At 38.9% G+C, this 24,241-nt stretch overlaps 1 protein-coding gene across 1 annotated transcript; it reads right to left on the minus strand.

The window, feature by feature from the left end:
- Positions 1 to 1,146: 1,146 nt before the first annotated feature.
- LOC130697304 (chaoptin-like) lies at positions 1,147 to 23,793 on the minus strand. Its single transcript, XM_057520226.2, has 11 exons — positions 23,435 to 23,793; positions 8,714 to 9,095; positions 8,230 to 8,398; positions 8,047 to 8,157; positions 7,774 to 7,892; positions 6,526 to 6,594; positions 5,865 to 6,461; positions 5,240 to 5,788; positions 3,567 to 5,164; positions 3,222 to 3,381; positions 1,147 to 3,150 (listed from the first exon to the last, which is right to left on the minus strand). Exons 2-11 carry the CDS (start codon positions 9,078 to 9,080, stop codon positions 2,858 to 2,860), a joined length of 4,032 nt encoding a protein of 1,343 aa, XP_057376209.1. The 5' UTR covers positions 9,081 to 9,095; positions 23,435 to 23,793; the 3' UTR covers positions 1,147 to 2,857.
- Positions 23,794 to 24,241: the final 448 nt, after the last annotated feature.

Genomic DNA, 24,241 nt, shown 5'->3' on the forward strand with positions numbered 1-24,241 from the left:
CCCGCGCTCTTGATTCGTATTAGCTTCCCGTCGATTTTTGGATATGTGTGCGAATGCTCTGCCCCAATGCTGCAAGCGGCCTGAATAGAATGACGAGTCTGAATTTCCATCGGCGTGTTCATTGTTTTTTCACTAAGTATTGTGTACAAATCGATTAATGCTGTCCGATGTCCATTACCTTTAGTTGCGTCTGAATAAACGCATCTTCCCTTACGTTAATGTTTTTAAAAACAGTTTTCTTTTTGGCTCAGTGACTTCAGCCGTCGAGCTAAAATGGAATAAGCGAAAAACCCTCCTTTTCGAACGTAGGCGGGAATTCCTTCGGCGTCTATAGACTGTTCCCTTGGCACACTGACTGCCAAAAGCGACGCGATTTTCTTGCTAATTGCTGTCGAAACTACTGGCCGTGAGAAAAAGATTGGCTGGCTTGATCGCTAGTTGGGTCGCGCCCTATGATCCCACGCCGTATCTCCGAGTAGGGTTTGATCCCTAGCATGCTCCTGCTCGGCTTGCTTACGGCCTAGCGATGGGCCTGTGACCTCACTTTCTGTTTCGTTTTCTAAGTTGCATAGTTGTAAATTCCCTTTCGGCGGAAGTCGCGACCGCCTGCTTCCAGCTCACATTCCTCTTTGCAGCACTTTTCTACCACTTCGTACTCTGCTTGCTCGTCTCAGTTGCCCATCCTCCTGCATGAAATCACCATGAGTTGAATACCAACGAGGGCCGTTATCGTATTGTTCATTGTAAGGACCCCGGTAACATTCGAGCCGATAACGAAGGTAGTCCACGCAATCACTTATGATTGTAACGATGACCCAATCTAGCCGTCGGATCGTAAAAACTTGGTTTTCTTAATGGCGAAAAAATGGCGGAAATCGAGGCTTATGCCTACTCTCGTAAACCCCAAGGCACTTGGTCGTCAAAGAAACAATCAAATTGAGAATCAACGAATTCTGCACATGAGCCTGCTGGGCCACCTCGAGGAAAATTTGACGACATTCTGTGACAGGAGCTAGAAAAAGTCTAAAGTATAATGGGCATTGCAAGGGGTGAGGTAAGCAAAATGCAGTTGAAGAGCAAATCATCTACACCCTTAGGATCAAAAGTAATTTACTTTCGTAATATAATCACAGACGATGATTACTCAGATATTTTACTTATTTGTTTGTTTACATTTTCTGTATAGAACGAATAATTTTTATATTTGCTATTATATACAGTGTGAAAATACAAATTATTAGTACAGTGTTTGCCTCAACACTTCAGAATATATCACAGGGTTGCACCGTTATGACATTGAATACTAATTTATAATCAAAATGGTTCAGTGATTAGTGAAATTTGTGCTCAAGCAAATCATATACACAGAGATCATCTAACACATACGACATTAAAGTATCCAGTTCTTGGAACTACTAGTTGCGAAGCAATTCAAAGTAAATTTATCCTGGTCGAGACACCTTCAGTACAAATAAAATCTGGGATAAAATATGCCAGACCGATGTTTTTGTGAATAGCTAAAATAAATATTAAAAGACGCGTTAGTGACACTAAAGGTAACATATTTGCCTGTAGCTGGCAGTAGTAATGCAATTAACATTTTCTGTACCATAAGAAAGTCTGAAAAATGACCAATGTTGACGATCATTAAAGGTTTTTTCGGAAGTTATTTTAAGCAAATGATAGCAGATCGTCCCAACCTTTCTTTTAGCAAGGAAAAAACTGTGAACATATTGACTGTTTCAAATATGCAAATATCGTTTTCGCTCCTATTTGTTCTCATAAAAGCGTTATATGTTCAGTCAAAGATCGTTTGTTTTTTGTTTTTTTTTCATCCTGGGTTAAACGCTGGAGAACGGCAGAACGTAAGAGGCTTAAAGGAAACAAGAAATCATTACCAGATAGATCGTTCGGACTCGGATTGCAGAAGGTGAGTTAAGTGGACGATTATACCAACAACGCATTTTTTTTTAAAATAAAAATTCAGATATGGAAAATTAAGGTGCGAAAAATTTTGAAACAACATTCAAACTATCTTGCTAGAAAATGAACAATAAATTGTAGCAAAAACGTGAAAAAAACTTTTTTTTTTACGCTACATTAGTAGCCTCTCTGCTGAGGGTTTTTATTTCTATGATGAAATTTATTGAACTTTTGTCTTAAGTGGGTTTCGTCTTCACGTCAAATATTTAAGTTAAATATCCTGAAAAGTCCGCAAGCTCTAAATAAAAGTGAAGACTGCCGACTTTTCCCTGTGGACGGCTCAGTTATCAACGCTGACTGCCGTGAAAAAGGCGAACAACATCCGCATTGTTAGTTCTATAATTTTTTCTTAAACCGCTTGTTGAGCTTGGTCAGTTGTTGATCCCATTCCCCAAAACTGCACTTTAGCTTAAACTTAAATCATTGTAGGATAAATATACTTAATATCTCCCATAATCCGAAATGAACGTTCATATAACATTATCAAAAAATTCCGTAGGAATTTTTCTCTCATTAGTCTCTTTTTTCCCCAAGTAGTCTAACTCCTTCAGAGATTCGCCTTTTGAACTTAATCGCAAACCACTGGCTATTTTTTTTAAACCGATAGGTAAAGTATACACATCATTGCTTTTGTCTGTCAAAAATGAATGCTTATACTAATATTGCAGTAACCTTCTTTTGGTGAAGTAAAAATGTGACGTAAGTTACCACTTGGTAACGTTCAAGGTGCAATTGATTTTTAGATTGCAAACACCTATACCAAGATGTACGTATGACTGTTGTTTGTAGACGTCGAATGAGATGAAAATTTTCATACCCTGAGGATCAGTCGGGTAGCAGCAGGTTCACCTCTACTCTGAACCTTCTACGTTTCTCACAAAACATATAGAAGGGATACCAACACAAAAAATACAATAGAAAATTGCTCTCGAACAGAAAAGCGAAGAGCAGTGATTGCTGAATTACTACATGCCTCTATGCTTATTGGTTGATCAAATAGATTATTAAATTTGAGGCTGGCGGGATCTCGACAAAGAATTTCATCGGGCAATCTAATTATTAAATGTCCCATGGAAGTTGTCTCTAAATTCCATCTTGTCAGCCATTTTGCAATCCAAGCGTTTTCGCAGGAACACGTTAACTGGTTGCTTTCCAACCAAAGGCCACCTTTTATTCGGTGTCAGAGAAAAAATATTACTCCTCTCTTTCAGTATACTGTATGTGTAAAAATTTGTTACCTGCGAGGTGTTTTGTTGACGTCCCCGACAGCGAGTTATTAGTTTTGATAGATTGTAACTCGATCGTTTGCAAGGCGTTTGACCTCAAATCTAAAGCAAGGGAAGTGCATCCTTCGAGGCCATTTACAAACCGCTCCGGTAAATACCTCACTGCAGTGTGCTGGAGGCATAAAAAAAAAGTTAGTATTTTGAATAATTATATTATAATTCTTTTAATTACACCACTCTTCTACTCCTCTGCTCCCTTCCCCATTCGTCAAATCATTATTAGGCGAATAAAGGCAATCACATTTCTAAGGCTAGGCTACTATACAAGCCCTATAAAGTAGACCAAACATCCAATACCTTGAGGGAAATGCTGCATTCTGGCATAGTGTGAATTCCAGTGTTAGCGAAGACATCTGGATTTATGGTCTTGAGAAAGGATCCAGATACTTCAATGTCTTTCAACTTTGGTGCTGCATCAACTGTGGCGATGTAGTTCAATTGGGAGGAAAGAACAGGGCCTCTTACTTCAATATCAAGTTTGCGTAAACCACGCAATCCGCCCAATATCTGAGAAAGATGCGATCCAGGCCACGTCTGCATCTTTATTTGAGTTAAGGAAAAAAGCGAATGCAACGAATCGCTGTCGACGTTTTCGAGTACAGGAACCCCAACGGATTGAAGATTGAGTGTTTGTACTCTGACTAAGCCGGCGAAACTGTCACGGTTGATGCTACGGATGGGATTAGACGAAAGATCCAAATGCTTCAGTAGAGGCATATACTGCCACAGGAAGCTAGGAACAACAGTGAAGCGATTCCGCGACAGATCAAGACTTCTTATGCGTCCAAGGCGAATTACTGTGTTGGCTGGGATCTCGTTAATCGTCCGACAATCCAGTGCATTGTACGATAGGTTTAAAGCAATCAAACTTGGCAATGGGAGATGTGGCCAATTGTTGATGCCAGTACTTGCCAGATTCAATTTTTTTACATGTTGAATTTCGTGAAACAGCTCTTTGAAATTAGCCCTGATGGCATTGTAACTTAAGTCAAGAGATACCAGTCCGTTGAGGTAAGAAAAAACATTGTCGGATAACAAAGTCAATTTGTTATGCGCCAAGTTCAAGGAAACCAGATTAGGTGTGTAGGATAACATTACGGCATCTAAGTGATCGATTTGGTTGTGTGAAACGTCCAGGTTAATTAAAGTTGAAGATATAGATGACAGAGAACTGGGGAATTTGGTCAAATAATTATGGGCGATGCTTAACGTCTCAATGGCCGTTCCGTCAAAGATATCGTTCGAAATTAAACGTATTCGGTTATTCGAGAGATTAACAATGCGCAACCGCCTTAGGTTAGCAAAGAAGTTCATTGGAAGTTGTTCAAGTAGGTTTCCGCTGAAATCAACGCTCTGTAAGCTGGTGGCGCCCATCAAGGTGTAGCGCCCCACTTCTTGTATAAGGTTGTGTTGCACATCCAGCACTTGCAAATTTTGGCAACTTGTAGACAGCATCCGATCAGGCAGCGTTTTGATCTTATTATACCCAAGTAGTAGTCTCTTTAGGCTACCAACAGCAATTACAGATAGAAAATCTGTGTTAGGGAAAATCGCCAGCATGTTATGACTCAAATCGATGGATTTCATATGGAGCCGGTTGGTCTCGAGCTCTGCGCCGTATTCGAGACTAGTTATCAAGTTGTTTGATAGATTGAGACTTGCCGCCATGAACACATTCGTGCAATTGGATATAGCATCCCAGCTAAATTCTTGTAGTTTATTTGATTGAAGATCAATCTTGAGTAAGCTAGGAAGCCGTAGAAAGGCGCCGGCCTCTAGTCTGTCGATGTGGTTATTCGCCAAACTCAGTGTTACAAGTTTCGGTAAGTGATCAAACGCAGAATGTTGAATAACTTGAATGCGATTGCTTGCAAGTGCGACGTTAGTGACTGCCTCTAAATGATGAAAATAAAAACAAGCATTTACTACATACTGTAAAACTATGAACATTAACATGAAGAAACCAGTACCTAGATTGTGGAAAGTGTGTTTTGGTAGAAATTGGATACGATTGTGAGATAAACGTACATCTCGAAGCGAGCGTAGCTTTGCACCTCTGAAAAACTTGCTATTTAATGCAGCGATTCGGTTTCCCTCTAAACTCAGGTACTGGAGTTTATCAAGATCCAGCGTTAAAGCTGGTAATGACATAATGCCATTGGATTCCAACGATAGCCACCTTAGTTGACGCAAAGATCGCAGCAGTGCAACGGGGAACGAGTCCTCCTCAAACACCATGTTCAGTTCTAGTGATTCTAGCGTATCCGCGATATCTACAAATGCGTCATCACTGATAGCCTTCAATGGATTAAAAGACAGGCTTAGTTCGCGGATCTTGAGAGAGTGTTGGAAGAGACGTGATGGCAATTCCTTGATCTTGTTTCCTTTCAAATTCAGAATTTCCATGCTTTCTGCCCAACCGTAAAACATGTCTTTCGTTACATTTTCAATCACGTTGTGAGCTAGGTTTAGGTGAATCAATTTCGGACAATTTCGAAGAGCGGTGGCTGGGAAGTCTTCTAAATAATTCGAAACGATTTTTAGTGAAACACAGTAAAGCGTGCCAAACGTTATTTGAAATGAACCAAAGCTCACCTAATCTGTTACTTGCTAAATTCAATTCTTCTAGTTGCAAGCCGAAGCTAGCAAAAGTACCATGAGGTAAATAAGACATGCGGTTATTTGTCAAATAAAGAAACCGTAACTTTTTCAGATGATCGAGCGCTGCCGGGTAGGTACTTAGTTTGTTCCTATCCAAATCAAGTAGTGTCAGGGTTGACGATAATGAGTGGAACGCCCGTTCGTCAATACTAAACAGCCCGTTCCCAGCAAGATACAAGCGATTCACGTTCGTGCCGCGAAATGCCGAATCAGGTATTCGAGGTATTCGGTTATAGTCGAGGTAGAGATCGCGAACGTGAAGACTGCGGTTGAACATTGCTCCTCCTTGCAAAGAACTAATCAAGTTCTCTCCTAGATCTAACTTTTTCAGTCGCAACTTGGAGCCCGGCTCTGTACGAATGGTGTCAATCGGTAATTCACTGATGAAATTGCCCCGCAAATCGAGCCATCGTAAATCACGAAGTTGCTCAACACACTTGCTCGGAAACCTTATTATACGATTATGAGCAACACTTAGTGTGTGCAGTTGACGTGGTAGAGTGTCTGTTGGTAGATCCGTTAGTTGGTTGCCTAAGTTTTGGTCAATTATAAAAGTGGCTGAACTAACTGTTAAAATATACATTTAGTGCTTTACCATCCAAGTTGAGCCAGTTCAAATTCCGCAGTAATGCAAGAGAATGGCCCCAGCCATCCCATCCTTGATCTTCAATTTAAAAAACAAAAAATTCAACAAATTTTATTAATAGTTTTGGAACTTAGGCCATATTATTTTTTAATGAAAATTGCTTCGTTGCACAACTGAAATCATAATGCGACGTGTATAGCTATGTGCTATGAATATTACTGTATATTTTTAAAAATGAAATAGAAAAAGCTGAATATTTCCATCTTAGAATTTCAAAATGTGGAATCAGAACGAACAAAATGAAATGAAAAACATTCTATGGAAATCTCTAGGAAGTAAGAACTAACAACCCACAATTTGACAAACAACGTTGGCAGTTTTTGCCAATGAAACTAAAAAAAAATTATTCACGAAATTTGATTAGGCATACGCCTAAAATTGTTTGATTTCCTGGATGACATGCCAACGATCAACGAAAACGAAAACCAAACGAAAAACACAAAATACAACCATTTGTTTTTTGTGTTTGAAGGGGAGATGTAATTTTAATTGCTATCCATTCATACGTGGGCAGAAACTTCAAATAAGGGTAATGATAGTATGCAACAAAAATTATCTTTACTTCGTGTTTGTTAACGCACTGTTGCTGCTTTAATCGATAATCTTTACCAATGCGTCCCAATCCTTTAGGGTCACGTGGACCTCATCCATTATTGAAATCGATGTTAGTAAATTTTTTTTGAAACTAAAGGAGAACAGACTAGGACACCTGCACGTTGGCTTTTTTTCTGCGTAACTTGTCAAGATATTTATCAAGTAAATAGTATTACAAATACTAAGGAGTGCACAACTATTTTTTAATGTAGGTTTTCTTTGAGCCACGACTAAAATTATGTCTCTATATGTCTCAGTTTACCGCACCATTGGCTTCCAGTTGTGTACTTCTCAGTGTATTAAGAAAACGTACTAGTACGTGTGCCAAATGTTATTTCCATTTTGGTCAAATGTTCAACCTAATAATCGATATCGGTAGTCGATTCCGAGCTGATCTTTTACCGCTATAAATGTGGATGCAATATGCTACGTATTATTTAAGAAAAAAGAAAAGTGAATCTTATTTTTGTGCTTTTGATCCTTTTGCGTAATGAAGAGCCGCATAAATACATTTGATCGATCAATGCCAGTAGTTGTTGAAGGGATGGAAACCATGTTTTTTTTTGCTTAGAAGCCATTTAATGAGCAAAGTAATATAATTACCATTGCTTTTCGATCTTTGAAGGGCCATAATGTCATTGTTTCCCAGAAAAAGAGCGTCTAAGCTGGGCGATAAATGAGTCCATAATTGCCCTAGTCCTTCTAATGACGAAATCTGGTTACTAAAACATTTACAAGTTGAAATGGGAAAAAAAAGGGAAAAACGAAAAAAAAAACATTTAAAATGAGTAAATGCTGCCGGATGAGAATTTCAGTTTTAAAAAAATAGCTGTTTGAAATATTGTTTGACTTCTTAATATTTTAAAGTACTTTTACCTGTGAAAATTCGCCCACACCAATGCTCGCAGAGTATGCAGAGGACCAACCGGAATCTCGTCCAATTCATTATAACTCAGGTCCAACGATTTCAAATCATCTTCCATACCTCTAAAATGGTTATATGTCCATTCGTCACAATTTTCTTAAGATTAAGGCTTCAATTTATGAACTATGTGTTACCTGAATAAATTATCATCAATGTGGCAGATCTTGTTGCTCATAAGACGTAACGATTCGATTTGGATGCGTGGCGCGATGGAAGAAGAAATCCTCGAGGGAGAGATTAGCTCAGCGACTTCCAACCCAGAGCTAACTATGTCCACATGGGAAAGCTTTCCAGATGGCAATGCTGAATTGCGACCAAGCGTCACAGAACAGATTGTATAATTCATGCATACATCTTAAAGCGATACGGATTTGCAATAACCGGTTAAAAACGATATTTACGAAAAAAACAAACATTGCCCTCATCCAACGTACTGTGACAATATTCGCAAATAGGGAACCAAGCCAGAGTAGCTGATATTAAATTAGCAGAACAAGGCTGGAAAGAAGGTGAATAAGCAAATAAATGACGGTTCTCAACCTCAATTTTGGATCATAGTTGTTTTAGAAACGGATTTAGAAGGACATTTCACAATTTGAGCTTCGAACACTCGCGTACCTGGTAAAAATGCAAATGGGACGCCAACACATGACACGTCGAATGCTTGTTCCATGCTGCCAGCCTCCATGATAGTGGACATATCTTCTTCCAGTCTACTCTCTTTCTGTGTTCCATCCGCTGCCAACTCGGATGATGTTCGGTTTTGCACATCCATTTCCTTTAAATAATCGTCTCTTTTGACCAAGAGTGACGATTGTGACATCTTGCACGAACACATGGGGTTGAAGCTGCAAGGAACGACATACTGCGTATTCGCTTTCACTGTCACCGCCAGAAACAGTATAAAGAGGCAGGATAGCAGCAGCGATGCAATTGATGTCGGTAGAATTAGTTTCCTCATGGGACTAGTGTGAGTATATTCCATGTATTGTCTGTTTTCCTGTATAAGTTTAATAATAAGTTGACTGTGAGATGTGTCTATGAATGGACGTGTACTTAATAACCGGTAATACCATTGTTAGGTACACCTGAAACGACTAGCCTAGTTACGATATTCCTTTTGCAAATTTGCTGTCTCCGACACAGAACTATGCCAACAGTGTTTTCATGACACCATCGCCGTCTAACATGTTCCTTACCAACCACTCTCTTCGAATATAGTAATCAAGGTTAAATTGCTTCGAAAAAAAATGCTATGTGGGTAGTCTACGTAACAAGATGTCCTATCGCCAGTTGACCTTTGGGACGTTCTAATAAGCTACCGTCAATATGAGCTAACAAATGGCTATGACTAATATTCACACTGCTACGGCCACGTTAGAACTGAAGGAGAACGGCAAGAACGAAAGTTCCAGGCACCACGTTAAAAAGCCCCAAGTGTATGACCAAATATTCTTTTGTTTAATAGAAAACATAGAAAAACGCCGTGTAGTAAAGATTTTTCCACACACAGCTGGTTTTTTAAGTTTTTCGGTAATTATTTTTGAAACTTGATAATATTTGCAAAAGAATGACGACACAAAAACCTATTTGGCTACCCGAAACACGCTGTACATCATAGAGAATGTATCGCTGTCAGCCAAAGATACGAGTATTAAACGACAGTACAATTTAATTTGTCGCAAAGCAAGAAAAAGTAAATAAATAAGTAGGAATTTAATTGCTCTATTCGCCATTCTATGCAGACAAACGTTGCAAAATACAATCATTTTCGACGCAACAGGAGTTACGGAATTATTTCCCTCCCAAAATGATATAATATAAATACACAGACTGTACAGACTGTATATAGTTATTTATATGACGTGTACTTTGCGAGATTTTCCCCCGTCCTTCCCCTTGTTTCCCCAGCGCATCAGTCGTGGTGTTTGTAGGCAAAGTATTCTTTGGGATAAGTTAATGTTTTTAAAGTTGAGCTCTCCTTCTAGCAATGAATAGTCAGAAGAAAGTAACGTAAATTCGCTAAGACACCAAATACAAAATGTCATCGCACGGCGAACATTCGTTCATGCAGTAGGAGCAGTTGCCTCCTGCAATAGCAAGCATGACTAGCTGCGCAAGCTGCTAAACTTTTGCCCATTAAGATGGTGAAAGAATATCAGAGAATTGAAAAGGATAGGCAACGGCCTTATTTAACGCGGATTCGTTAATCAGTTTAGCCACGGAATCACGTACAGGCAGTAACTCACAATTTGGGAAATATCCAAACAAAACTTTAAAAAAAAAAAAAAAAATAGTCATTTCAATACTAAAATGCGAAAGTGTGAACCTATTCAGTTGAGGGACAGAAGTTTTCAACAAACTAGAACTCCCGCATTTGCGAAGGTTCTTTAAAAAAAGTAGGTGGTAAAAAATTCTGTTAGTATTTAGGGCCTACGTCATAACTAATTTTACATTTACTAATAAACCTGACATCAGAGCGCACAGTGAATTTTGTTTATAGAAACTTATAAAATAAGGTTAAGTTGGAATCACATCAACAATACCCTGAAAATTTCGCTAATTAACGGTTAACTAAAAATTCCGTTTAAGGCAGTACCAATATTGTTTTTTTTTTTGTTTTTTTTTAGCTTTTTATTTCATTCGTATACTAAGCGTTTCGATCAGATTCACAGACGTAGTGATATGGTATGTCGAAAGCTTGTTTCGTTAGCATTAGAAAACTCCGTAAACAAAAACTCCGTAACACCGTAAAGTCCAATACCTTACACTTGAATCGCTACGTTAATGAGTGAGAAATCGCAAAAAATTGCTAATGCATTTTTTTGCGTTTAACTTTTGCGTAGATAACACTTTTAGAAAATGAGTGGCAAAAAAAAAGTAAATTAATTGCTCTATACATTTTTCCGCTGACACGTGTTAACTATATGAGATCGATATCTTAAAAACATTTTATGTATCTTGACCCGCGTAGGAACGATTGACCCGTTCAACAAATGTCACCTGGTGGCACCGACCGCCCCTTACCCGGCCATAACTCTTTCTCCCAATTCTAACGCTAACAAATGCCCCCATGTTTTTGCCACTTTACTCTGGGTAGGGGTAATCAAAAGCTAACATGAACTTACAGTCCAATCGGTTTTCCCAGTGAATCACTATAGCTGGCGTTCTTGATGAATTTTTCAGCCTGTTAACCAAACCTTTTTCCTGAGATACATTTCGTATCTCTAGCAGTTTTTTCAATGCCCTATCCATGATATTAATTACAGAATGATTCATGTTGCGTGAAAATTGAAAATTCAATATGTTAACATTTTGTTATTTAACTAATACGTGCAAAAACCATTTCATTAGGCCATGCTGAAGGTTATATTTCATTGGCAGGCGCGGTGGTAGAATTACAATGCACACCTCGCATAAAAGAACAGTATATGAAGTGTCTTACATAACATCACTGATTTCTTAAATGGCGGGGTTTTATGCATGGATTAAAATAGGAGTACGTAGCCTAATGTACCCACTTTTTCGTGTGTACTAAAAGCTGCTTCGTGTGCTTCGCCAATTTTTTTTTTTATTGAGCGGTTTATTGAAACTATGCTAACAAAAACGTTACCCGGGTATAACTACATTGATCGAGTTCCTGTTTGTCGTAAATAGGGTTCTTCATAGTGCAACCAGCGTGTAGCCTTTTTCTCACTTGACGAACGATAGTGTTAGTGGCACATTTTTAAGGTTTCGTCACAACTTGAACAATCGGCACAGTGATTTAATAGCATGCAAAACGTTAATCAAGTCATTAACAAGCCAGTTCAAACGAGATCAAGTCTCCAAAACTCCTTTTGCTCGGCATGCGTTATTTCGTTATGTAACCTACATTTTTTAGCTGAAATTCCATATTTCGTAACACCCCCATCAAAACGATTCTCTCTTGGGAAAAAGGCGACAATTAACTGCGTCTGCTTGCGCATTTCTTGGCAAAGTTCAATGACTTTTAGAAATAACACACAAATCGTCTTACTTTACTGAATTTTCAAACGTTTGACGATGCTTCCGCCACTTTTTGGGTTTCACGTTTACAAGAAAGAAGACTTATTCGTACACTAGGCGAAGAATAACCTTTAGTATACGAGTGCGGCAGTGGTGTAGTGGAGAACAGCAGAAAGATACCTTAGAGCAAATATGCAACCTATCCTCAATAGGGGCGCAAGTAAAATTCGGTATTTAGCATGCTCTGACACGCTAGGATGTTACTTTCTCAGTATTGGACTCTCCCCATGCTATGGTAGCCAACCATCAAGAAAAAGGCAACCGGGGGCCAAGGTGTTGCCGTCTTTGCCTGTCTCAACATTTGTTTGTTAGCCTTTTTTTTTTTTATTCATTCGGCATAATGCCTCTTATATTTCTTCAGTTCATTCCATACACGCTTTACTACTTTGTGTTTGATTATGAATAATTAACGTGATATTTTTAATGACTAAGATTATTGTAGGTGTTCTCGTAGCACAAGAAATATAGTGAACTTATTTTAAAGTGCTTCTAGAATTATTCATAATTCAGGGCAAAATCTCGGGCCATATACAAAAATCCGAAAGATACTGGCGCGACAGCTGGGAAAAATCTCCCAAAATGCCACTTTGTTTAGTTAAAATAATAAGCCAGTGAATACAACAATATTTACAAAATGTAAAAAACATTGTGTTATATAAAATTTTAAAAAGGAGCAAATAACAAATGTTGGCTGAGATGGCAACGCCCGTCGATGAGTTCACCCTATGCTTTTGCATGGGGAAAAAGTCAGAAACGGGGAACAGTATGTGCAAAAAATAAGTCAGCTCATCCTATTAAAAGACCAATACTAGTCACCATCGCTCAGCATAACTACGTAGTGTAATTGGCTTAAGATAGAGGTTGTAGAAAAGCTTAGAAGTAAACAGCGGCAAAATCGCCATGGCAACCAGATAGCCATTTACGTTGTCACAATGCCAAAAAAATGTGTGCAATGGTCGGCATGTCAGAATTTAAAAACCTATTCTCCATAGTAATCCCAGCTAATTAATAAGGTTCTGTCGACTTGGTTTTAAAATAACTGTTCGATAACATTTTTACTACTTTCAAATCAGTTTTAACTGAAATCTTGGATTATTTAAATTTCTTTTTCTTTTCAAACAGCATTTGACTTAGTATTTCAATATTTGCTTGCAAACTAGTAGGTTCGACAACTAAATTTGGGCAACCGAATATCGAACTAGCAGAGATCAGCATTTTCCGTGCTTACATCCCAATTTTAATACAATCCCTTCTTTCGGCCTATTACCTCAAGATAACTGTGTCGAACGGCGATATGGGGAAGGTGGGTTTTTTGTTTTAATAGTGTGGTCGGATTTTTTAAAACGAACTGTACGTACGGCAATCGTTTAGATCGGGGGTTGGCAAACGGCTCCAAGAATTTTAACAAAGAGAACCCAGTGCAATTACTGTTCAATATTTTAAAAAAATTAAGTAGAGTATGTAATGGTAAAAAAGAAAGTAGGTTATCTAATGAATTCAGCGGAATTCTTTCATTCGTTTTTACAAAGACGAATGACGTATTTACTTCAAAATGTTTTTCTTACGAACTCGTAGGTGTAAAAACTTATTTCGTAAGTTTTAGCATCACTAACTACACTCGCGACGTCACTCTTCCTCATGCAGATGAATAGGGTCATAGTTGCTAAGCTCTCTTTGAGGGCAACTTATTGTTTTTATACTGTTGGAAATCCCTTGTTTTCTGGAGCACATCTTGCACATTTTTAAAAGGTAAGCTGCAAAAAACATTAGTATAATCTAATCTCATGCAGCGGTTCACAAACCCAATCGCTTTTCCCGATCTCTAGTTGGCAGCCCCACACATTGTTTTTCGCCATAATCTCCCCTTCCTTGCTCCCTCCCACCACCTTCCAGTTTCTTTTAATTTCTCCTTAGTGTTACGGCGAAGCATGATAAAAGGATTCGAAGGTTTTCTGAATTAAATTCACTCGTTATTAACGGAAAATTAGCGCATTAGTCTCGAAGCACGATAATCGGTTCCTCGTCATTTTCCCTTCTAGCAACGATAGTTAGGCGGCAAAATGAAACCTTAAAATTTTTTAAATTCTGAAAAGCTTTTAAGACGTTAAATTCTTTCACATAAATTCAAATCCAACCAAGAGACAACCAACATAGCAAGTTTCGGAACATTTGTAGGAGTCTAAATGGTGATACGGCTGGTTGGCAATGCCATCTGACTTATTTTTTCCAAGAAATGGTTCCTTTAGTGCAAAGATGTTCGTATATACATGTGTTGAAGATCTACGTTTGTCATGCAGTATGGCGCAATGCCAATATGTCGTGTAAAAGTTTCGGTATCATGTGACGAAAAGTTATTGAAATTTGGAAACTTTGCTTTTGTTCTTCAGTATGGGAATGTCGTTTCCACATAGTGATTACGCCTGATCAAAATCGAGAATAAGTACCGTATCGACTGTTTTAAGCAAGATTGCAAAGAGGTTCTAATCATGAAACAAGCAAATTAATATCATTTTAAACGGTTTATGTTTCCTTTCATGCGCTTTCAACAGGTATGCCTTTTGTCTGTCAACCGCATAACACAGGTTTTGCCGTACTCATAATCAAATTTTGCGTTCGTAAAATCACAAAAAAAGGTTTGTTATTTGATAGCCGATGTGATCAATGCTGTAATCATTTTCTGCCCGCCATCTAGCAGTAAAAATAGAATCTCTTCTAAATGTAGTTTGCATTTAGATTTGTGCGTGCCACGAAATGGTTAGAAAAAGTTGCCGGAAAAATGACTGGTAAAAAGTTGATCTACTAATCATTGGCAAATGATTTGATCGCCACTAGTGTTTAGTATCGCGGACGACCGTTAACGCTCAAAATCAACAGTAACAAATAGCAAAACAAGGGATTGATTTTAACTATTGTTGAAATATTTTCGGATACGCATGTTTCTGTCAGAACGAAAGGAGACATAGCCATGTGGCCTAATGCTACTGCTTTCATAAGAACGCATTTCTCTGGTTCAGCGCCAAATCGGGGCGAAACAAAGAAATTTCAACGAAAAACCTAAAAAAAAAAAATCTAGATTCTATGAGTCGGAAGTTCCAAAGGAAAAAATATTTATATTTGTAGAAAGGCGAAGAAGGAGAAGTTTAAAAAATAAAGAAAAAATATATAATAACACTTAACTGAATACCCCTGTAGCTCATGCAAGTGGTTGGCGAACTCGGAAAAAGAGCTGCCGTTTTACTACTGCTTTAGAACTGAATTATATGAGGCCATGGTCATGGTAGTTCGGACAAATGAAAAAGTATCTGCGTTGCCTAGATTAAAGGCATAGATAGAGCTACATGATGTCTGACGAGTGGTTTAAGGTTCTAAACACAGAGAAGAAGAATCCGCTCCAAACGGAATGAAACGTCAAATAGCCTTCTTGGTTCGGCCGTGAATGTGGCGTCACCACTCGTTTAAGCACAGTGCCTGAAACAGTGGATAAATGTATGGAAAGTTTTCTCAAAACAGTCGTATGGTTTTGTGCCGGACAGTATCCGCCCCTCACAACATTTTCCCCGTTTTTGGAATTAGAACCACTTTCTGCTTTTGTACTCCTGCGTGCTTGCTCTTGCACTCACAGTTCATGGTTTACGAAAAAAGCCAATCTTGAAACTATCGACCTGAAACGCGGCCGCTTGTAGTGCTGGCTTCCTTCAAATTTCACCGATCCACTTTTGCAGACAGGCCCGGTCTAACCATAGGCTACCCGGGAACAGCTTACTACCGGATGATTCTGGTGTGAATGTAAAAGAAATGTTGAAAAAAAAAAAATCATTTTACGTGTGTCTCGCCCGGTATGGAGCTGGTCACGACTAACCCATGGATAGACTGAGGCCAAGCCCAATTTGCAGATATCTCTTCCTGAAATGCGACGAACTTCATGAATTTACGAAGGGATTTTTTACTTGAAACTGCCATCTGGCGTTTAGCTCTAGGGCACTCTTTCCATTCACCTAAAAACAGGAGATGATGCTCACTTTGGAGCCGCTCGGTTCGCGTTTCATTTAGTATCATGCTGATACAGTTGGCTTAGATTACCGCTTTTTGGTTTTCCCCAAAGAGCATAGAGGGGCGCATCATGCCCTGCATTTTTTAGGTGTTGCTTGGCCCAAGTGTTAAATTGGTGTGTAGCTGATGGAGGAAGTTTCAATAGAATTGGATGAACATGTATAATCAATAGCCTTTTCACAATAAAAATATGCAAATGAAGCAAACTGTAGGGAAGTAGTGAATAAATCAGAGAATAAGTGGAAAGCACGAAATTTACGTGTTGCCGGACGGTCACCCCAAACAAAAAAAAACCATGCTTTTTTTGTTTATATGTTGCAAAAATTAAATGGATTGGACCACCAACGTCTCACCTTTTCACAATAAAAATTTCCTAGGGAAGTAGTGAATAAATCAGAGTGTGGAAAGCGATTTACGTGTTGCCCAATAGGGATTGGAAAAGATTTCCTCTAGTGTCAAAAAAAGAAAAAAAACGAAAAAGAAAACGAAGGAGAGCTCCCAAATATAACTGTGTCGTATGCGTCTCAGAAACATGAAATATTGGTGACAAAATTCAACAACATAAATTTGATCCATTATAGTGATGCAGGCCTTTTTTGGTTCTAACAAATTTCATGACGAAATGGCCAACACTCGCATTTTTTTAACCTTGTATTTTTGTCATGTTGGCATATGTTTACATTAGTCTGTGTATCAGAATATCTGGTGGTACACGTCTCCTGGCTCTAACAAGTGAACAACTCAGTGACATGAATTTGAGTGTGGGCCAAAAAAGGCGGAAAAAAAGCTATAGCCTCAAGTATCTCTCAAGCTTCCTCTCAGTTAAAGCCGATTATACGTTGTTCTTCCCGTGACTCACGAGTGATAGAGCTGTGAGTTATTTCGGTTGCATTGACTATCTTTAGCCGCTTCAATTTGTACCGTGGTTTTGTAAAGAAAATTGCGTTAGTTGATAATCCTGAGACATGCTTTTGCTATTTTTGCGGATGAAATGTTTGAGAAATAGGAAATGACTGTCTTGTTGCAACGCACCTTGGCTCGCAACAACGGAAACATGAGACGAAAGTACAAAAACTTGTCCGAAAGGTTATTTTTTTTTTCCGCGATGTTTGCGTGAACTAAATTTTTTGCCGCATTTTGTTTTGTTTGTTTTTCCCACATATATTTTTTCATGTAGTGTTAAGGGCCATCGCTTACCAAATGGTTTCCAATTGAAAGAAAACGCGGAATGTTGCTAGTAAAGAGAGTCACACCATCGCCGCAAGAATAGTAGTCTTAGCCTATACAGCATTTCATTGTTCCCTAAGTTATTTTTATTTTGAATGCTTTTTAATCCCCTTTTTCTCCAAGTTCCAGTTTCGGTGCTCCCGCATCGTTTTTTTCATTTCTTATTTTCATACATCATCATTCGTGACTGTTCGTTTTCGTTGTTAACATGCCAAGCGTACGGAAAGTCTGCGGCTTCAGATTCTGAACTTTGACTTAAAATTCAACGATTTGTATTTAAAATTCAAAATCACTCTCGGCGTCTGATAGAAAATAGGAATAAGTTGCCACCCTCCCAAATCTTCCTGCGCGCTTACTTCGATTTGCTTTTCTTTCTGATTTTCTTCATTGGCGTGCACTTCACGTAGGCGCCTTGTTATCTTCGCATGAAAAAAAGTTTAAGAAATAGTTCTCAATGCTTGGTAGGACGTTAAATTTCATTTTACCATCTAGCCTGTGCAGCTGGTACGTAAATAAACATATGCCGTATAGCTTTGTGGGAACGCCGTAGAAACAAATGTAGATCGACTACGGTGCATTTTATTAGATTTGTTTTTTTACAGCTAATAATTTATAAACATTTACCTCGCCTTTCTTTATGTGTCCATAATAGTTCAAAGGTTTTTTGTTATGTCCCAAGAAGCGAATCCTTGCGCAACTGTTAAAACGTAGCCAGTAAAAATGGCAAATAGAAAAAAATATATAGAAAGGATTCGGTTTTCGCAGCTCCGATATCTCACTAGATTTTATTCTCGCTACTTCTAAATTGACATTGTTAGTTTATTATAAGTTGCTTCATATACCCTAAAACCTTCATAACTGTATACGTCGTATTCAAAAACTGGTGACGATGGAGCTCTTTCGTCGCCTATTTGTATGACACAACTCTTCCTTCCCGGCGTCTTCCAAAGTACATTAGGGCGCGATAATCATTCGTCGTTCCTTTCATCACTTCTCAGGTCGCTTACACAGATAAAAGCTTTTTCCCGCTTAGAAAAAAAGTGAAAAAATTAGGGGAAGGCCTACACTTACTTTTCACGTCAAAACAAGAAGAAGTTCTACGTTAAAGCTATTTATTATCATGACACCCACTGATGCCATAGCTTGTATTGCTAGCAAATTGATGCATCATTTTTTCCCGTCATTCCACTTATCAACATATGTCACGAAACTTCTCATTTTGCCTTTGAGCTTGACAGTTTGGTTAGTAACGAAATCGGAAAAAAAGCTTTACGTCATTATTTATATTTTACTTCATTTTTTATTTTTATTTTTCTTTTAATTTTTTTTTTTTTACTCGTGCTATGGAAACTATCCTAGATCTACTCGTGCTGCTTGCATTTTCTGCTGCAGCACCAAACATCGATTGGATCTGACAAGAAGAAAGAGGATACGAACAAGGATCGAATGAACCGCACTTTTTCTCAAAAATGCCACTAGACTACAGTAAATTAGAGTATACGTTTTTATTTACATTTTCCTTTGAAACTTATATGACTAAGTGGTTGTCAAAAACAACAATAATAGCACAGGGGTCCCCATCTTCGACTGGCCTAAAATATATAGGCTAGTGGTGGATCAACAACAAAATACAGGCTTATTTTTCTTTTTTTCTTTTTCCATTTCTTTCTTCTGGATGCCTGTGGGAATTAGGCATTGTATCTGATCCTTTGAAATGATAAGGGAAGCCGAAATGTGAATCTATTTTCACCCTCATCATTTTCGTTCTGAACGTGTTTCCATATAAAACCGCAAGTGTTTAATTTCTAGTTTTACCTTGGAACTATGCCCTACAGTAAATTTCAAAACTTTCCTGCATTTTTTTTTTCAATGAAATTTGGCTTCTCGCCGATATCTTACAATTTGTCACCTTACTTTTCGAAAGCTTTTCTAAATGTCGATTTTCATACGCACCATCCTGATGAAATTGCGATCGCCAGCAGGAAGTTACAAATCGTTCATTTATTTTTCTCCATTGTACGACGTATTTATTCATTTATTTTGTAGGCTAATATCACACTTGAAAACGGAACGTCAACTAAAAATAGGTGGATCGCATAGCTATTTTACAAAAACGAATGAAAGTCGTCGAATACATCAACAATCAGCTGCTTATTTAGTTAGACGCTCCGCAATGTTCAATTATAGCGTCAAGGGACCTGAAGCACAAGATATTGTTGAATATCACTTCTTCGTCACGACTCAGTCTTTGCAAAAAAAAAAAAAATTATCTTATTTTGCCGATGACGATAGAGGTGCTGGTACACGTACAGTAGGCTGCTCGTGATAAATACCAACAAGAGAAGCGGAACGAAATAATATCGCAGTTATCGACAAGACACTTATAGTACGACAATTTATTGGTAAATTTGAAGTGGTGTTGTGATTGGTACAGCAAATGCGATATTTCAGGCGTGTGCTAATATTTTCTCCATAGAACTATGTCGCAAATAATGTTCTTGAAGTCGGCACATTCGTCAATCGTATACTAGTGTCAATTCTGGGCTTTGTGTGACATTCCTGACGGTCGCCTTAGGGTGTGTGTTGGTAAATCACTGATTGGTTTAGGTTACAAGCCAACGGCCTGAATGAGTTTCAGTGCCATTTTTTCAGAAATCATTTCTAGTACATTAATCTGTTTCCGCAGGAGCAACACTTCGTTACAATCCCATTAACTCCCACAATTGATTTCTCGCGCATGCGCTATTCATACGAGGGCGCAACCAATTTCTTCTAAGCAGAAACGAAAAGATACGTTGGATGTTTTTTTTTTGATCCCGAAAACGTTGCGCGTCAGTAGTCTATCCAGCTTGATAGCGTTTCGTGGCTCTACTACGTACCACTGCGTGCCTGGCGAGCATCATGACGTTTAGCAACAACAAAAAGAAATCAGGGAAGGACACGCACGTGGCTGTCGGAAATGGAGCAAACGAGACGAGGAAAACTTAGAGGACCCAAACCAACTTTAGCGCTAAAAGATTGCCAATAGACATGGTATTTTGTAGGCGACTTCTGGTGCGGATGAACAGGTGTTGAAATCACCTTTATTCTTTCAAAGAACTGAGATAAGTCGACACCGAAGATGCTGGAAAAGAAGGGGCTCACGTTGAGCCAATACACTTGAGATACCAAATGGTCGATATGTCTTGAGAGCAAAAGACCAAAAATGATTCGCAAGTTTGAGGCATGAAGCCAGTTTACACTGCAGCATGCGCCGCTGCAGCCGCATAATGGTCCCCGTTTGTTCATTAGCTATTCCCGCTCTGGCGAGACTCTTGCACGTCGTCCTAAAGAATTTTTGGCACCAAAGCTGAAACGCCTTATCAAGATGTCACCTTGGTGTTTCTTTATTCCTGCTGTTGTTTTATCTTTTTTTCTTCTTTGCTCCTCGCTGTAAACAGCATTTCACGAAATCGTTCGCCCGTAGTAGACGACATTTTAGCATTTTTTTTTCTCTCTCGCTTTTTCTATAAACATAGTTGCTGTTAGCCAAAAGTCTTTGTTTCCATGTGACGCAGTAACGGATTGGTTTTCCTACGAACCATGCCGTACCTAAATTGACTGTCAACTATTGTAATGAGATAGCGACAACAGTTGGATTCGAGAATTTGACAGTATGTCATTGCGATAGGCCGTTGATGATAGAATTAAAAATTTCCATTCCTAATCAAATATTGCACACTCCAGATGCCAGCCGCAAATTAATTTACATTGCAGTTTGTTCAACAACAAAACAAACAAAAAGGAAAAGGATAAAATAAAAAAAAAAATTAAGAAAGAAAAGGAAAAAAAACCCTCGTTTTGCCTTCTTTGGACCGAGTAAATTCTTTTTAATGTTGATAAACGTTTCCTTTTACAAGCTTTTCCGCTGAAAAAGGTTCGTTATCAAATCATAAAAATCTCCATTCTATAGAGCGACGTTGTAGAATCAACTATAGAAGACTACGCTAAGATTTTCTTTCAATACATGTGGGTCGCTTTTTGTTGAAGTTTTCAAGTTAGCGTTCAAAGTCAGGTTTTTTTTTCCTGGGAAGCTTCGCGTACGAGACTGATATAAATGCAGGCGTACGTTAGGTTGTTGCATTCACTCTGTTGTTGTGAGTTACGGTTGAGTTGGGGATTCAGCAGCACTAAAGGGAGTGCTTTCCTGCAAATGGCCTTGTTAGGTCGATACAGGTAGGCTGATCCGCATCCAGCCATGCGTGTAAAGCGGAGAACAATAGGAAATATTGGGAAAGCGAGAGGGAGACGAAAGGTATAGGGGTGAGGAAAAACGAGCGTTTTTTTTGGCCAGTAACAGGAGCCACACCTTTTCTTATTCTCCGTTTTGTTGGAGACAAGCTAGCGAATTGTGTACGTCTCCGATGTTGTTACATCCCCTGCCCCACCCTCGAAGGTCCAGTGTTTTTATGTCCTGACGAAAGATCAACGAACATCACCGATTCGCTGACAATGTTACTATCGATTGGTCGCCAACCCAGCACCGAAACAAGGCGCCTTTCCAAACCTAGTAGCGGTTTTATAGCACGGTGCACAACTGTCTGTACTGCCACTACCTGCCATTTCCAAATCCGTATTCGAAAAGACAGTGAAACGGGAAGAGGAAGAAAAGAAAAACATGCAAATGTCGTTTCAAAACTACGCAGGGGCCATTTTCATCGCTTGGACAAAAGCCAAAAACGAACTAGCAGTCGGGTAAGAACTACGACCCTTCTAGGCTTTGAGACATATTACCTCACGGCCTCCTAAAGTCGCAGTGCATTTTAGTCGTCCCCTCTTTATGTTCGAATGCCTATTAACCAATGCCCGTCTGATGAACGAGGTAAAAAAAAAAAATTACAGGCAGCGTCCACAAGCTGGCATATGACGTCAGTATAATGTTCGTCGAACCATATAGCCTGTTTGGCCTTGTGTGTATGCCAACGGTGGAAAAGAGGCAACTGAACAAGTAATTAACTGTCAATCCTGTGTGGGAGTGGAAGAGTGCGCAGACCGGCTGGTCGTGTTGTATTCGCATGGTGAAAGAAAGACACTAAATTATGAAAAGACCTGTCGTCTGCCGGGCAAAGCATAAGAGGAAGGCTTTAACGTTTACCTTGCCAGATTATCAGGTTTGGTGACTCGTGTTGCTTGCTTGGTTACACAATAATTACGGTTGGTAATTTTGTTTTCGTCTGTCTGCTTACAACCAACTTGCAAGTCAGAAGCAAAATGAATCTCACTTTCGCGCAAATGTAATACCTGCAAGCACTCAGAACATTAAGGGAAGTGTTCTGCTTGTGTAACGAAGAGCCGAAAATGGCAGATAATGTGGAACTGGACTAAGAATAAAATAGGAAAACGTCGTAGCGATTGTTTAAGCTAAAGCAATCCGAATCCAAGCTCCATCCTTGTTTGCTATTCAATTTGAAACACGGTTGATCGATAAAGAATGAATTGCCTTCACGAAACAAAATGGGGAGAAAGCTTCGCGCAAGTGCCTGCTTCGACTAAGTTCAAAGACCCCGATAGGAGACAAGGTAGAAAAAGGCTCGTTCCAAAGTTCGGTAGTACCTTTGCTTGTACTTGTTGCGCATCTGCGCGGAAAGCAACCCAAATGGCCCACACAGCCTTTGCATTTGATACTATTGCCAGTCGTGAGGTGACGCAATGTTAATAAAACACGTCGCTCATTAAATATTACATTTTCAATATCGAGCTTTCGTCTTTTGGTATTCTATTGTACGCTTCTCCGCGGAAACTCGTAAGCTTTGGGCAATAGATAATTAACAGCACATCCAAGCGAAACTAACAGAAACTCAATACTAGCGAGCTTTCTTTTACCACTAACTAATCGGCAATGCTATGAAGTTGTGGACTAATAGCAGATTTTTATGTTGAGTACGCAAAAATCGTAAAGTTGTTTTAATTGACTTTACATCATCTTAAACTTTAAGTTAAATTAGAATTTGTAAACGTTATTAATACTGACCATACCTGATTATTCCCTATTGGATGTTGGGGCAGCGTCAGTCACGTTTCCTTATTCGAACTTCTTAATAAAATTTCGATGGCGCCGTAAGACCCTCGAAAGTTTTAGCACCAATCCCTTACTTGTTGGTTTTTTTTTCTTTTCTTTTTCTTTTTCTTTTTTTTTTGTTTTATGTGCAGGTTGATATTAGCAGCCGGCAGCTGGTCGTTTGGATAGACACATGGATAGCACTTCTGTTCAGAAAGACGAGAACCATCAAACAGATTTTAAAGCTGGCTGTCTCAAGAATAATGTGTATTATTTCAGTCAAGGTTTTGTATTCAGACTACACAGACAGAGAGAAGCACGTCTGAACTGAGCGGTTATCGCCTACGAACTGACTGGACTGTGGATGACTCAATGCAGAACGATGTTACGCAAGCGCGCGGAGAACGCCGAATGCGCACCACACGCATTTACGTAGTCGCTGAGTTCCGTACATAGGACGATGGGTTACTTCTTGCTTTTTATAGGCAGTATTGCAATCGTCTACAATCGCTCGCAAACATACATTAGTCTCATAGTTTGTCGATGTTTTTTTCTTCTTACCTTTCCTTTTTTAGGGAAAAGTGTATTAAATTTACCACTTGCATGCCTCGTATTCCAACGTTCTTCTTCAAAAGTTGGTTATGGTATCTCTACGTCATATTTCAGTAGTTCCTATGTGATACGATACGTCAGAGAAATAAAACGGGCTCTATCCGATCAATACCATTCTCTGAGTTGAAACGGCTGTGTGAACGCTAGCGAATAAAACGCCGCTGATAAGTTCC

The sequence above is a fragment of the Daphnia carinata genome, chromosome 9, assembly GCF_022539665.2.
Source record: "Daphnia carinata strain CSIRO-1 chromosome 9, CSIRO_AGI_Dcar_HiC_V3, whole genome shotgun sequence".
Classification (NCBI taxonomy): Eukaryota; Metazoa; Arthropoda; class Branchiopoda; order Diplostraca; family Daphniidae; genus Daphnia; species Daphnia carinata.